The 14,131-nt window shown below is 40.1% G+C and overlaps 1 protein-coding gene across 1 annotated transcript in view; it reads left to right on the forward strand.

Moving 5' to 3' along the window:
• The window catches only part of CPEB4 (cytoplasmic polyadenylation element binding protein 4), a 54,509-nt gene extending 41,259 nt beyond the window's left edge, over positions 1 to 13,250 (forward strand). The window contains 6 exon segments of the mRNA XM_015565100.1: positions 2,513 to 2,686; positions 4,070 to 4,159; positions 4,539 to 4,657; positions 5,177 to 5,291; positions 6,422 to 6,603; positions 8,910 to 13,250. Coding sequence (XP_015420586.1) covers positions 2,513 to 2,686; positions 4,070 to 4,159; positions 4,539 to 4,657; positions 5,177 to 5,291; positions 6,422 to 6,603; positions 8,910 to 9,137 — 908 coding nt within the window. The 3' untranslated portion in view covers positions 9,138 to 13,250.
• The last annotated feature ends 881 nt before the right edge of the window (positions 13,251 to 14,131 follow it).

Below are 14,131 nucleotides of genomic sequence, written 5' to 3' on the forward strand. Positions count from 1 at the left end.
ACAACAATTGTTCCTCCCCTGTTTGTTCCTCTTGCACCTGTCACCTAACTATCATAGCGAATAGACACATGACAGTCTCAGTGTTTACTTCCGTGGCCGTGGGTCAGGGCTGTGTGTGTTTATCCATAGTGCCCAGCAATGCGAGCATTCCAGAAACATTTGTTAAATAAAATTGAGGTGTTTGGACAGACTGGGCTTGTAAATGCCAGTTTTTTCAGGGAAGGCATTTTCTCAAAAGTTTTCTGATTAGAAGTTCATGTGGCCATTTCCTGAGTATTTAGGAAAATACATATAATATGAATATACTGCTCTTCTTGGCTGTCACCTGCTTGGTGATAAAATGCCAAACTTTGTACTTTTCAACATTTGAGGTATAGTAGAAGATTTGATTAGGGTCAAGAAACCTTTGACCAAAAGGAAGTTTATAAATTGCTTAAAGATTTCATGTGTTATGATATTCTTTATTAGGGATTAATTGAGAGTAGTATACAATTGCTATTTCTCCTGTCGTGGTGAAATAGCCAAGAATTAAATATTGTGATGTTCATTAAATTGCTAGTTAGCATGGAATTCCGAGAGAAAAGAAGATTGATATGGTAGTTGGTTTAGATCACGTGACATACTCCTTTAGTTTTATACTAGTTTGGACCTTGAGTGATAGTTACAGCAAAAAGCTTCCCTTAAAACAAGTGTCCTTGAAGAACTTTAAAAAAAGAAAGTAGAAGATTGACCTCTCACCATCCAGATCCTTTGTTTTTTAGACAAAATTATATATAGCCAATCTTTTTCAATTACAAAGCTGGTAGATGAAATCACAGTTGATCCTTTTGACAATGTTTGAAAGGTTGTGTGTTTTTTTTTCTCATTTGACATGCAGCAAGGACATATGGGCGAAGGAGAGGTAACATTATTGTTTCTAACTTTTGAATGTATAGTTGTATTTGGAGAGGATCCAAGTTTGCTCAATTTCTAACCCTCATGGGGCAGCGGGTGGGTGAATGAAACCTAGGCTTGATTCATAGATACTTTATTCATTGTAGTTAACATTATAGACATTCTCGTTTTAAGGAGTCAAAATGGTAGAATTTGGATTTGAACTAAAATAATTTTCCTATATTATATTATAAAGTCAACTTATTTATATATAAAGATTTGTTTCCTTTTTTCTTTCTAAAATGAATTTCTTAGGAGAAAAAAGTTAAGACTCTTTAAAAAAGAAAACACAGCCCCAATCATCTCAAATACCTGAGTATATTAGAAGTTCAATTATACTTGAATACCTTGTCTACTTTTTTTTTAACCAAGTCAGCAAAATGCATTTGGTTTAAAAGGTGATTAGCTATATACGTAACTAATCATATACATTTGAAACATTGGGGGGAAAGCTCTAGAAATTTTAGAGAATTTTAAAGAGTCAGCTCCGCTTCCAATTGTAAGTGATTTTTGAAAATCATTCAGGAAATAGCCTCCCAATTTTATAGTCATTTTTTAGTCTTCATTATATAACCTCTTTGAGCTGTGATTTTACAGGATAACAAAATACTGTTATTATTTGTGTTTAGTAGTGAAAGTTGGGAGGAGAAGTGTGGCAACCAAAGGACATTGGAATGTTTTCGTGAAGGAAGAGCACTTGAGAGCATTTCTGCAGGGCCCACTGACGAGCTCCTTGTGCAGGACCTGGACGTGCTTGGTAGCCTGAGCAGTGGCCAGTGCGGGGAGATTCCACACTTACTTGTAGCTCTGTGTTTTGCTCATGATTTCAGAGCTCGAATCTTGCTGTCAGGTCAATGTGGGAAGAATACGAACACTCGCATCTCTGGTCTTTTCTGCTTATATTTCTAGATGGGATTTTCAACATCCAACTTAATGACTAGGTGTTAGCATTAGATAGCACTGTAGCAGATGATTACTCAACTGAGAGAAAATCCGTCTTTAGCATGCCTAAAAATCTCACATTCTCTTAGACCAGACAATGAAGTTAGGTAATAGCATTAAGTGGGTTTAGTTGTATCCCATTAGTTAGTGTAACTAAGATGAGTGCTCACTTTAAAAATCAACACGTTCATTTTAAGGACATTCTTAGAGGAGATTGTGCAGGCCATATTATTGTTGTTTTCTTTAAAGTTTTAGCGATCTAGCATCTGACAGTGGAATCTGATACTCAGTGTACATGTCTAGGTTGCCAGTGGCCGCAGGGCCCTGCCAAGGCACTGCTGTGCGCTGCCAACTGCTTTCAAAGGAGTGCTCTCCCCGCTGCACTTCCGTCCACCTCACTGGATCCCAGAGGGGTAACTGAGCAGCCCTCTCTTTAACCGTGTCCTTTCTCTCTGACTCAGTTGGGACTCGAAGGTGATGGGAGTTCAAGAGCATATCGCAGTGGTGCTATTTGTTATTCAGTGAGAAAACGAAAAGCCACAGTTTTATTGAATCAGCTGCTTGCCTTGTTTGTTGTGCAAGATAACCAGTGGCCTGGAACATTTTCTGTTAGCTTTCTTCCTGCTTTCTATTCCAGGTCAGTCTTCACTGTTTCCAATGGAAGATGGATTTTTGGATGATGGCCGCGGGGATCAACCTCTTCATAGTGGCCTGGGTTCACCTCACTGCTTCGCTCACCAGAATGGAGAAAGAGTGGAGCGATATTCCCGCAAGGTGTTTGTGGGCGGATTGCCTCCTGACATCGATGAAGGTATATTTAGAAAGAAGCATCCAGAGCCCAGTGCCCAGGCTGTGGCACACAGTAGGAAACTCATAGATAGAGGTCACTCTTATGATAACAACAATCTTACCTGGCTCCAGGTATTCTGATTTGATTGCGCTGTTCTCTTTTCGTATCTTCCTATCGCAGCCTATACCACTAGCTCACAGAGGAAGGGGGTGGGGCAGGACTTTAGGAACCAGCAGAAGCAAATGATCAGACGAAAGGAAAGGGAGCAGACATCACGGAAAACTCAAGGATTATGTTGAGGGAAGACATAAGTGCTAACTGCATTTTTGTCTGTGTGTGCTGCCCTGGCCAAATTCAGTTATGTATTTTCCAAAAAGATGTAGACTCTCATTGTGGTAGCTGGTGCAGGCCAGTCTTTAGTGCAGGCCACAGTTGATGAGGAAATGTAATATTGGTGGGTAACACAACACCAAGTGGGCAGAGATGAACTTGACCAGGTGATCAAGCTTCACAAGCCCAATTAGGACAGGATGGCGTGGCATTATAAAGGTGGGAATTCTGTTTAGAATGCGCAGCATGCTTATGGTCATGGGGAGACAGTACGCGGACAGGCGGGCATTGTCTACACAATAACTGGCCTGCATACTTTAAAACTGTCCAGCACGTGAAAGACAAGAAAGAATGAGGATCTGTTCCAAATTGGAGAAGATGATGCCCTAGGGCAGTGGTCGGCAAACTCATTCGCCAACAGAGCCAAATATCAACAGTACAACGATTGGAACTTCTTTTGAGAGCCAAATTTTTTAAACTTAAACTATATAGGTAGGTACATTGTTATTCACTTAATTAGGGTACTCCTAAGGCTTAGGAAGAGCCACACTCAAGGGGCCAAAGAGCCGCATGTGGCTCACGAGCTGCAGTTTGCCGACCACGGCCCTAGGGACATGCTGTCCAAATACAGCACGTGTTCTGGATTAGAAGGGAAGAGAGAGATGCTGTTGGGATAAAGTCTGTGATGTGGGCATTGTATCAGTATGACTTCCTGATTGGGAGTGCTGTGCGGTAGTACATAAGGAAGTGACCTCGTTGAGGGGGCCACAACAGTTGCATTATGGGATATAGCGCATCATGTCAGAAAAAGATGATAGGTGGTAGGTAGACAGGTAAATAGCTTGACTCATATAAAGGTACAGGTAGGAGGAAGGGAAGAGGCAATTGTGCACAATATTAACAGTTGGGGAGTCTAGATGAAGGGATGCGGAAGTTGTTTTTTGTTTTTGTTTTTTGAGGGGGGACTTTTTTGTACTGCTATGTAAGTAGGAGATTTGAAACTGTTTTTTCTAAACTAATTCCTAAAAATGATGACAAAAATATTGAAATCTATTTTGCTTTGTTGTTTATTAGATGAGATCACAGCTAGTTTCCGTCGCTTTGGCCCTTTAATTGTGGATTGGCCTCATAAGGCAGAGAGCAAATCCTATTTTCCTCCTAAAGGTAATTCTCAAGATTCAATATACCACGTACATTTGTCCTTTTATTGTTTAATGTTTACCATTTTCATAAATGTTTGCCTTCAGTGTAAAATTTCCCATTGTTAAACTTCTATTTTCCCAAATGCATCTTTAAAATTTCTACCTAATATGTTACTTTCAATTCAAATTTAATTTTACTCTAAAAGATGTTTCAGGATATCAAACTGAACTTACTGTTGATATCAGACTTTAGGTATGAATATTGTTTTAATTAAAAAGAAATTGAACTCCTTTCCCCTTCATTAGTTTTAGTTTATATTTCCTTTCTCTTGAAATGTTGCAAAAAACAATAATAATAATAATTAGGAGAACGTCTACGCCTTTTCTCCCCTTTTCACCAGGCTATGCATTGCTGCTATTTCAAGACTAAAGCTCTGTCCAGGCTCTCATTGATGCGTGTATTGAAGAAGATGGGAAGCTCTACCTGTGTGTCTCAAGTCCCACTATCAAAGACAAACCAGTAAGTGCATTCCAGCATGAGAATAGCTTCTGGTTTCTGCCTCCATCTCTACTCTGTTTGAAAAACCCACAGCATCTTGATGTTTCTATTCACTGACACGTTTGTAAGCAGACTGGGAATGAAGTTTTGTTACTGTTGTCAAGCTCCTAACATTGACATTCTGTATATTTGTGCATATTATTTGGCCATTGAACTTTTGATTAATTAAAACATTGGTAAATCTTTACTATTAGAAGACTTCACTTGGTAATGCATTTGATAAAGTAGCTGAGTTTCCTCTGAATAATAGATTTAGCTTCTAATAGGCATCACATTTTCACCTTTGTTCAGTTTACTCTTAAAAATGAAATGCAGGGTTAGGATACACTATTTTTAAATATTTTCTAGTTTTACAGCTTTATTGCTTTTAATGATGTGAAATACTGTTTTAAAAATATAAAGTACTCTGCAATAGTTTTAAACATTTCCCCCCCACAAATTGTACTGAGAATGAGACATTTGGGTTTGCACACTCCCCAGGTGCAGATTCGGCCTTGGAACCTCAGTGACAGTGACTTTGTGATGGATGGTTCACAGCCTCTTGACCCACGGAAAACTATATTTGTTGGTGGTGTTCCTCGACCATTACGGGCAGGTATGATTAAACAAAAAGACCTTCCTCACCCTTTAGCATAAGATGTATTTTATAAAGTTTTCTCGGGATAAATTCTCCCTTAAGCAGTTGAGTTAATGTCTAAGAGTGAGAGTTCTGGAATCAAAGTGTCTGGGTTTGAATTCATGTGCTCTGCTCTCAGTTAATAGTTGAGTGACCTTGGACAATTGCTTAATTTCTCTAATTCTCAATGTCCTCGTCTGTCAAAGGGAGCAGTCAGTGTATCTCCTTTCTATAGAGCTGTTTTGAGGGTTCAGCGAGATAATCGATGCAGGATGCTTAGTGCAGTTCCTTATAATGCCCATGACCGTCACTCTCAGCATCATCGGAAAATAAACGACGCCCTTCAAGAGCAGATGCTGGATTGCCATGTTTAGTGTTTGTTTCCCATGTCCTCGTTTGCTTATCAGCTGCTTGCTGGGCTCTGAAATATAACACCGGTCTCAGCAGTGTATCGTGTTTTTAGCATAGTGCTAACAGAAGAAATTTCATCCCCATCAACTCATTTGAGGTTTGGTAGTATAAGTACGATAAAGATCAGAAAATGAACAAGAATGCAGTTTCAGAATTGTAACATATAATGGAGAAAGCGATACATTCGTTATTTCAAGTTTTTATGAGAAATTGGCAAATAGCCTGTGGGGAAAGGTCACAAGATTTTGATGGAAAAAGCCAGAAGGGCCTCCAGACAAAGCTTACCAAATCAGTTTTCTCGTGTTGAAACCATGATTTACACTAAGCCAGACCTTGTTAACCAGTGAATATATGGCAGCAGCGTGGTATAGACCATGGTGCCAAGCCCAGCAGTGCCTGTCCACCGCCTGTGACCTTGGACTGAGTGATCATCTTCTCCGTGCCTCAGTTTCCCCAAGAAATTACTGCCTGCTTCATAGGGTTGCTGTGGAGAGGAAAAGAGAACATAAGTAAAATATCTAGCGGAGCCCTTGCCCTTAGTTAAAAGATAAATGGACAACTGGTCATAATAACGCTTGGTTTGAATAATTATAATGACATGAGCTCAGAGTGCAGATGAGCTGCTTTTGATGAAACCTTTGGTGAGCCAGCTGAGTCCTCCTGATTTCAGATCCCCTCTCTGTGTCTTTCTTATTTAGTGGAGCTTGCCATGATAATGGATCGGCTGTATGGAGGCGTGTGCTATGCTGGGATCGATACCGACCCTGAGCTGAAGTACCCAAAAGGAGCCGGGCGAGTCGCCTTCTCTAATCAACAGAGTTACATAGCTGCTATCAGTGCCCGCTTTGTTCAGCTGCAGCATGGAGAGATAGATAAACGGGTAAGTCCTAGACTGCGTTCTGGAAAGTTCTAGAGATGGCCCTCTAACTGTGTCATTACCAGATTGGATGGGGAAATTTTATATGACCATAAATTGACAGCTGACAGCTATGCCTGTAGGACCTCTAGGTGTATGTTCTATAATACATGTAGGAATTTCCTAGGAATTGCTTCTGTATCCTTGTTTGAGTAGACTAACCAGAACCCTGTATCAGTTTACTTATCAATTTAATTTTTCCTAAGCTATCACCTACATCCATTCATTTCTTCAGTTAGTCAATCATTCAATATTTACCAAATCCTTCCTACTATGTTTTAGCAAGTATACAAACATGAATGTCCTTGAGGTCTCCTGACATTTTTTTTTTCATCCTGGGACATTATGAGGACCTTAGTGAGCCCTACTTTCCAGTGCACTATGTGACAAATGATTGAATAAATTTACTTCTAGGTCTGCATGTCTTAGAAATCTGTCATTATAACAGATTGAGTAGAGGAAGTCACAGTCTTTCCACCTGCGGCCTGTCCTGCCTGGAGCGAGGTGGGAGCTGTCAGCATTGTTTCCACCTCACATTCCTCCTTGTGGGGTTTCTCTTCTGAATCAAAGGGCTGGAGAAAACCGCAAAGACAGCTTTGCCCTCTACTTTCTAAAGTATTTGAAACGTTCCATTATGTATCTTATTTCTTTGCATTCACAGATTCATTTCTTATCTTTGTATTCCATGCATTCAACAAATGTTTTCTTGTCCTTGTGCCAAGGACAAGAAGGCCCTGTCCTCATGAGTTCATGGTCTGGTAGATAGCGTGGCCTGTGCCGACGGCCAGTAGGCAAACGGTTTGTTCCTAGTTTGATAAGAATGTACTCAGAGTGTGAAGCGACCGCACTGGGGAGCAGTGTTTAGTTCAGCTGACTTTTTTCATAGACAGACCCTGTGGATGTGGAGGAAACAATGCGTTGATTTGCATTCATGTGGCTCCTTGTATCCTGGCAGACGGCACCTTTCTGAGGCCTGGCTGGGATGCCCAGCGCTCTGAGGCGTTGTGCTCCCAACGGTGGGTAGATGTGCTATTCTCGAGTCGGCGTGTAGAATCCACCCAGGCAGTAGTGGTTTACACAAACTGCTCATGCTTCATGTCATGTATATTCTGTGTCAGAGGCAGTACTGACTGTAAGGTCATAGTGCCATCATGCTGACCAGCTTAAAGAGAAGGGTGTGATTCTGTTGTGAATATGGAGAAAGGTGCAGGGTTAGCCACAGTGACAGGCCTCCTGTGTTTGAGTCACACTAAAAAATGAGTACATCTGAGTAAACAGCCTCTGGCTCCACTGCTTCATTCCAACACAGGTGTCAGGGTTGTGAGGTTAGTCATTAAAAAGTGAGACTTAATGTTTACTCCTCTGATGCAGTTCTCCGACCAGTGCTCTTGCTCTCTGTAGCGTTCTGGCGTGGCCTCCTAGTGCTCTAGTTCTGCCTGCCCCTGTCTCCCCTGCCACCCTTCTCCTGTGGGTCCCGGCTCCCCTTTGTCAGAACTGGATGGCACCGGCGTTAACGACAATCTGGTATAAGGCAGTTTCAACCACGAGTCCAAGACTAAAAACAACCACGTTATTCCCACTGGCGAATTAATAGCCAGGTTATTTTTAATACTCGAGAGGCTCAAATGACAGGCAGCCTATTGAACACCGGAGCAGGCCCAGTTCCTAAATGCACCTTTGGCTTTTAGACTCAAGTAAACCCTTCCTACTGCCCGGAGGGCGCAGAGCGCGAGATTGTGAGTAAAGTAGCTGCATGTGGGTTCCCAGAGTAGCAGCTTTGCAATTCTAATCCAGATGTGTGCGCTGTGAGCAGAAGCGCCAGCCAGGCGTGATTCCCACTCAGAAGCCGCCGTGGAAGTCAGGGTTTGACTAGCGAAGGGCTATTTTGTGGAGCGGGAAGCTCTTAGTTGGGTTTGTTTAAACTATAATTCCACATATAATGAACAACCAAATCCACTCATTAAAATGCTGGTGTGTGTCTGTGAAAATTCTCCCGGGGGTTTAATTTCATAATGCTCAGCTGCCTTCACTTTATTTCTGTGGAATTCTTTTTGCCTTTGAAAAGTGTTGATTTAATATGACAAAAATGTAAAATGATGGGTATAAAAACCTGACCGGGTTCTTAAAAGATGGACTCTCTTAACTTCAATAAGAGAAGGTGGGGCATCCTGGCAGAGTCGTTCAGACAGGGATGGAAATGCGCACGCACAGGAACGGTGGCCTGGCGGTGTCACGGAAAACGTAACTCCTTCCTTTTATTTTGGTTGCAGGTGGAAGTGAAGCCATACGTCTTGGATGATCAGCTGTGTGATGAATGTCAGGGGGCCCGTTGCGGGGGAAAGTTTGCTCCATTCTTCTGCGCTAATGTTACCTGTCTGCAGTATTACTGTGAATATTGCTGGGCTGCTATTCATTCTCGTGCTGGCAGGGAGTTCCACAAGCCCCTGGTGAAGGAGGGCGGGGACCGTCCTCGGCATATTTCATTCCGCTGGAACTAGAGAACTACAGTGCTCATTTTCAGGCCTCAGAATAAGTGCACTCTTCTGTTCTTTCTGCCCCCCTCAGCCTCTCCGCGCTGGCATGCCCTCTGTAGCAGTCTTACTTCACAATAGTGTAATGAAAGAATGGCCTATACTAGAGGCGTTTTGTAGATTCTTGTGTCACTGAAAACAATATGTATGAGCTCCTTTTTCCTATCGCCATCATGTTGCCTGGAAGTTTATACTCTTGCTGGAGAGCAAGAGTATCCATACTTCCCGCAACATTTTCTTAGAGGAGAGAGAGAGATTAAGAGAGAAATGAAACGATAGAGTATTTTGGGTTTTTAATTAAATTATTGTTAATAATATAACATATAAGAATACTTTTATTAAAATAACCATGCAACAATAACACTATTAGTCTATCCTGACACAGTTTGTCTCCCGGGAAACGCTTCTGCCTTTTTCTTTCTTTTCTTTCGTCTTGTTGCCTCTCTCTGTTTCCATCCCCTTTCTGTTCTTTTACAGGCAGGGGAGGAAGTTAACAATTACTAACAGGAAATAGCATGTTAAAGCGAACGCAGATGCATGAGCAAGATTGAAGCAGCCTCTCACTCATTGAAGGGTTCAGAGGCCGAATCTAATTTCATTCTGCCTCGGAGTTACTTCCACATCAGAAGCAGTCAAGTAGGCAGATCTAGGTTTATTTTCTTTTAAACAAGTGTGAACATGTAGAATGTAAAAATTGGGGAAATTGACTACTGAGGGGAGTGCACTTATTTATTTTTAAACTTACTTATCTGGTCACAGCCCTAGGAAACCTACCAAAGCTAGAGTTCACGACAACTGGTGGAAGAAGTAGCATTTCCTTTCCCGAAGGACAAGTAGCTACATTTTATTTTTGATGTTCTAGATAAACTCTATCCTAATTTACTAACACTCATCAGGTGTCAGCCTTTGCTCTCCATTTTGACATTACCTCAAGGATGTCCTTTTGATTTTGTGTTAAAATACACTTGTAGCCAAAACTGGAAGACAAAATCAATACACTAATTGGCTGCTGATTGGCTTACTTTTAGATTTAAAGTTACTCTGGGTATCCTGTAATTTAGTTGTAATATAGAAAATGAAAAAAAAAATTAAAAAAAAAAGTTGAGTAGTTGCAAAGTGTTCTGCACTGTTGAACTAAGTAACTGTGTGAATCTGCAAAGGTCCATATGTCTATCTTCCTCTTCCTATAAAATAAGATACCGTTACAGTTTCAGAACTGAGCATGGGACATAGTCAGTGTTTGAAGTGCCAACTTCGTCGAGTAATGCATGCCTCATTATAAATACAACCCTAGCTCGGAAAGGCGTTCTTAAGTGCGGACAGTGTGCTGCGGGGTGAATTTCAAATAGTCTCTTGAAGCCCTGCTCTTGGAAGGAACTTTGATTTTAATTGACTTTATCTTATTAAATGCCCTATCCACCATTAAAAAGATTATCATCAGTGTGCAAAACGTTTTTAAAAATCATAATGGCAATCTTGCTAGTTGTGCTACCTAACAGTACCATCTTGGATCCTTCAAAACCAAAGACTTGCCCCAGCGCTACGGTGGAACCACCTGGCTGATGCCCCTCCCGATTGTCTTTAGGAAAAGCAGTCCTTTATTTTAATACAGGCTTTAATGAACGCTGTACTGTGCAGCTCCAAAGGTCACAATGGAGGCATGTGCTGCCTAGTAGTCCAACACAGAGCGGCAGCTGCGTTCAGGGCCCCCCGCGAAGGCTGGAAGCAGCCACGTGGACGGAGGGTGCTCTCGTGTAGCTGGTCAGGGACTTTCTTTTCTCCTGAACTACATAATCCTAAGTGGAATGTTCATTTGCCTCTTTTTCTTCTTTTCAACGCTTGTAGGCGTCTTGGGGTGTGCTATTGTGCTGTTCCTACTCAGTAAACAGGTGTGATGAGTTAACAAGAAATAACACTGTTTGAGAACTAGCTTTGAATAATAATTTTTCCCTTTGTACATGACCTGCTGAATTTCGGTACAGTGTTTTGTAGCTAACTTATTTTGTCATGCACATAATGTATATTTGTTATGCACTACTTTTGTATATCTTGTTTTTCCAACAGTGAACATTTTTAGGCACACTTTTCACTGACGGGATATCTCTTTATGCAATACCTCAATTTTTCATATTGCAAAGAGTAGCTTTTTGTACTTTTATTACTGAGAGATCTTCATATACTTCATTTTTTAATATAAATAATTTTAATAAATTTTATTTTCTTATATTCTGCTTTTTATACATTTCAGTGCTCTGCATACATTTTGAATTATGGATGTTGTGCACTGGCAATGCTATTTTAGAGTCTGCAGAAAAGAGAAAGCATGTTGCTTAAACATCCTTCCCAGCACCAGCTGTTGGTGGACCTAGAATTTAAGAGATAGTCTATGTGAAGTCACAAATTAATGAAAAAAATTCGCATGAAAATGACAGATAACACTGTAGTTCCTAAAAAAAAAAATTAAATGCATAAGCATAGGGTAGAAATTTAAAATGACAAAATTGTCTACAGCTTCTTACTAAGTTTTTAAAATTATTCATAACGCAGACATTTTTTGGTGACTGTTCAGCCATTTTTAATATTAATAAATTGATGTTAAGTGTTTGATTCAGAGATGTCTGCTCTTTTAAATTATATATAAAGAAAAAAACCAGCCTGCCGTGGGACAGGTGTGTAATGTTAGTATGCATGACTAATGTAAGAAATCGCTATTCTACTAATATTTACTTGTGATTGTGTGACAAGTGTGTTTACAGATTATTTGGTTACACTTCAATTTACAGGGCATAAACAATTATTATCTATTACTCTGAACTTTATCGATTACATGTCCTTCAGATTACATGGGATTGTAGTTGGGAGTTACCATGTAACTCAAAACATAATTAATATGTAATTAGTTTACAGATTTTAGGGTATCACTTCAATTTACCAAGCATGTAGTTCTAGCGCACTAGCATGGCACCAGCCATGTACTTACAATGTAGTTACAGAGTAATTACATGGTTATTTTTGCAATGTAAAATAAAGTGTTTCTGATTATTTTCTATGTAAAGGAGCCCTCTCCCTCCTCCTTCTGGTCCCCACGCTTTGGTATAATATATATACTTCTCCATACACAGACCTCTGCAGAATGCAAAATAAAACTTGCAGTGAATGAATTTAGCATTTGATGAGAGTGCTGTTGGAAAGACTTGATAACTCACCCCTTTTGTTTTGAAGAGTTGAATCTTCTGTTAAAAGGTGATTTGAAACTTGAATGTGATGAATTGTGGCAAGTTAACTTCAAGTTATGTGCAATACTTATTTCAAACTTTTGAAAGATCTTTGCAGTGTAATTCTTTGTTTTTAATTGCAGACATTTAAAAATGTCATTTTCTACTGTTAAGAGTAATCCTCTTTCTTGTTGGTGTTTCTAAAGAAAAGAATCAGAAATCAATCTTTCTACTAATGTAAATTTGAGATTATTTTTAAAAATGGAATAAAAGAGGTTTTGGTCATTTGCTTTATTTTATTATCTTATTTTAAAGCTACTGTGACTGATAGCATTGTAAGAATTGGGACAATATTGTATTCAACTGTTTTATTTTTTATATTTTTAAAATTTAAAGTATAATTAGTTTTTATAATTTTCATCAGATTTTTGTTATATTTTTTGGAAGTGAAACTTTTAGCAAGTGGGTGTCTAGTTTTTACTAATCCCTAATGTTTTTTTCCCCAGTGTATTGCTCATATTATCAGAAGGAAAAGTTATTTAAGTATGTCAGTTAATTGTGCTACTTGGCTGAATTTCCATATAGTTTTTACTGTGTATGGGGAGGTTGTAGTATTTATTATAGCATTTTAAATAAGGGTAATTCATTTTTTATTAAAGTCATTTTCACGTTAAGTTCCTATTTTTGTATGTTCTACTCTTAAGTTATATAACACAGTTCCTTTTTAAAAAGAGTTCATTTGTTGAAGTGCTAGTGGAAAATTAATGTTATTAAATAGTTTGCAAATGACTATTTATACCAGTATGCATATAATTTTTAAATATTTGTAATGTGAGATGTTGAATGAATAAAACTTTTAACTCAGCTTTCTTTTAATATACTTATTTATTTTCAACATAAGTAGGTTATGCTTCCACGGTTGGGAAAATAACATTTTATAAATATTAAGAATATATTCCTGGGCCATGGCAGAACGAGCGGTCAGGAACGATGCCCAGTCACGTGAGCACTGTTGGTGAGCGCGCACGGCCATGTGGGCCCATGAATGTCAGTTCCCATGCTGCCCTGCGCAGGTCTTCTCATCGGGAGTCTGGAGTATGTTCCAGGCTTTAGCCCGGGATCTGCTTCAGGCCAACAGTCCAGTAACAGTGAGGGCGCAGGTGTTTGCGGGGGAGGTCAGTGTCGGGGCGGTTGACAAAGGGCCTTTGTGAATGGAGAGTCTGGATTTCTGCCCAGCTCCCAGAGGCCCCTGGTTAGCAAGTCTCCTTTGACCTTCAGTTCCTCCCTAGATCCTAAGGTCACAGGGCGTGGCCTCGGAGATTCTCACCTCTATGCCACGTGAGTTGAAAGTCTTATCTTTGTTTTGGTTAATTGTGGACTGCCGAGTGCTGTCATGTGTCAGTATTTCTATTTCACGCTGCATTTTCAAACTTTTAACAGAAAGTACCACACTGGGAAATTTGGCCCCATTTTGCCAAATTTAACTTCGGCTCTTTTTTACCTTGGGTATAGTATTCTTGAGACTAGAAGGAGCAGCAGTTGTCCTGAGACAGACGGACTTAGAGGTCTTCTGCTTCTAAATTGTCTTTCCCAATATGCAACTTTTCCCACTACAGGGCCTCCCGAGGATTGAGCCAGCAGTGCGGAGGCTCCCCCAGAGGACTCGGTCACAGCTGGCAATAGCTAAAACTTACCTGTCATTAGCAAAACTTAGGGTCAAAGTTCAGAGGAGCCCCCCCCCCCCCC

This window comes from Myotis davidii, unplaced genomic scaffold (assembly GCF_000327345.1).
Source record: "Myotis davidii unplaced genomic scaffold, ASM32734v1 scaffold399, whole genome shotgun sequence".
NCBI classification, from domain to species: domain Eukaryota; kingdom Metazoa; phylum Chordata; class Mammalia; order Chiroptera; family Vespertilionidae; genus Myotis; species Myotis davidii.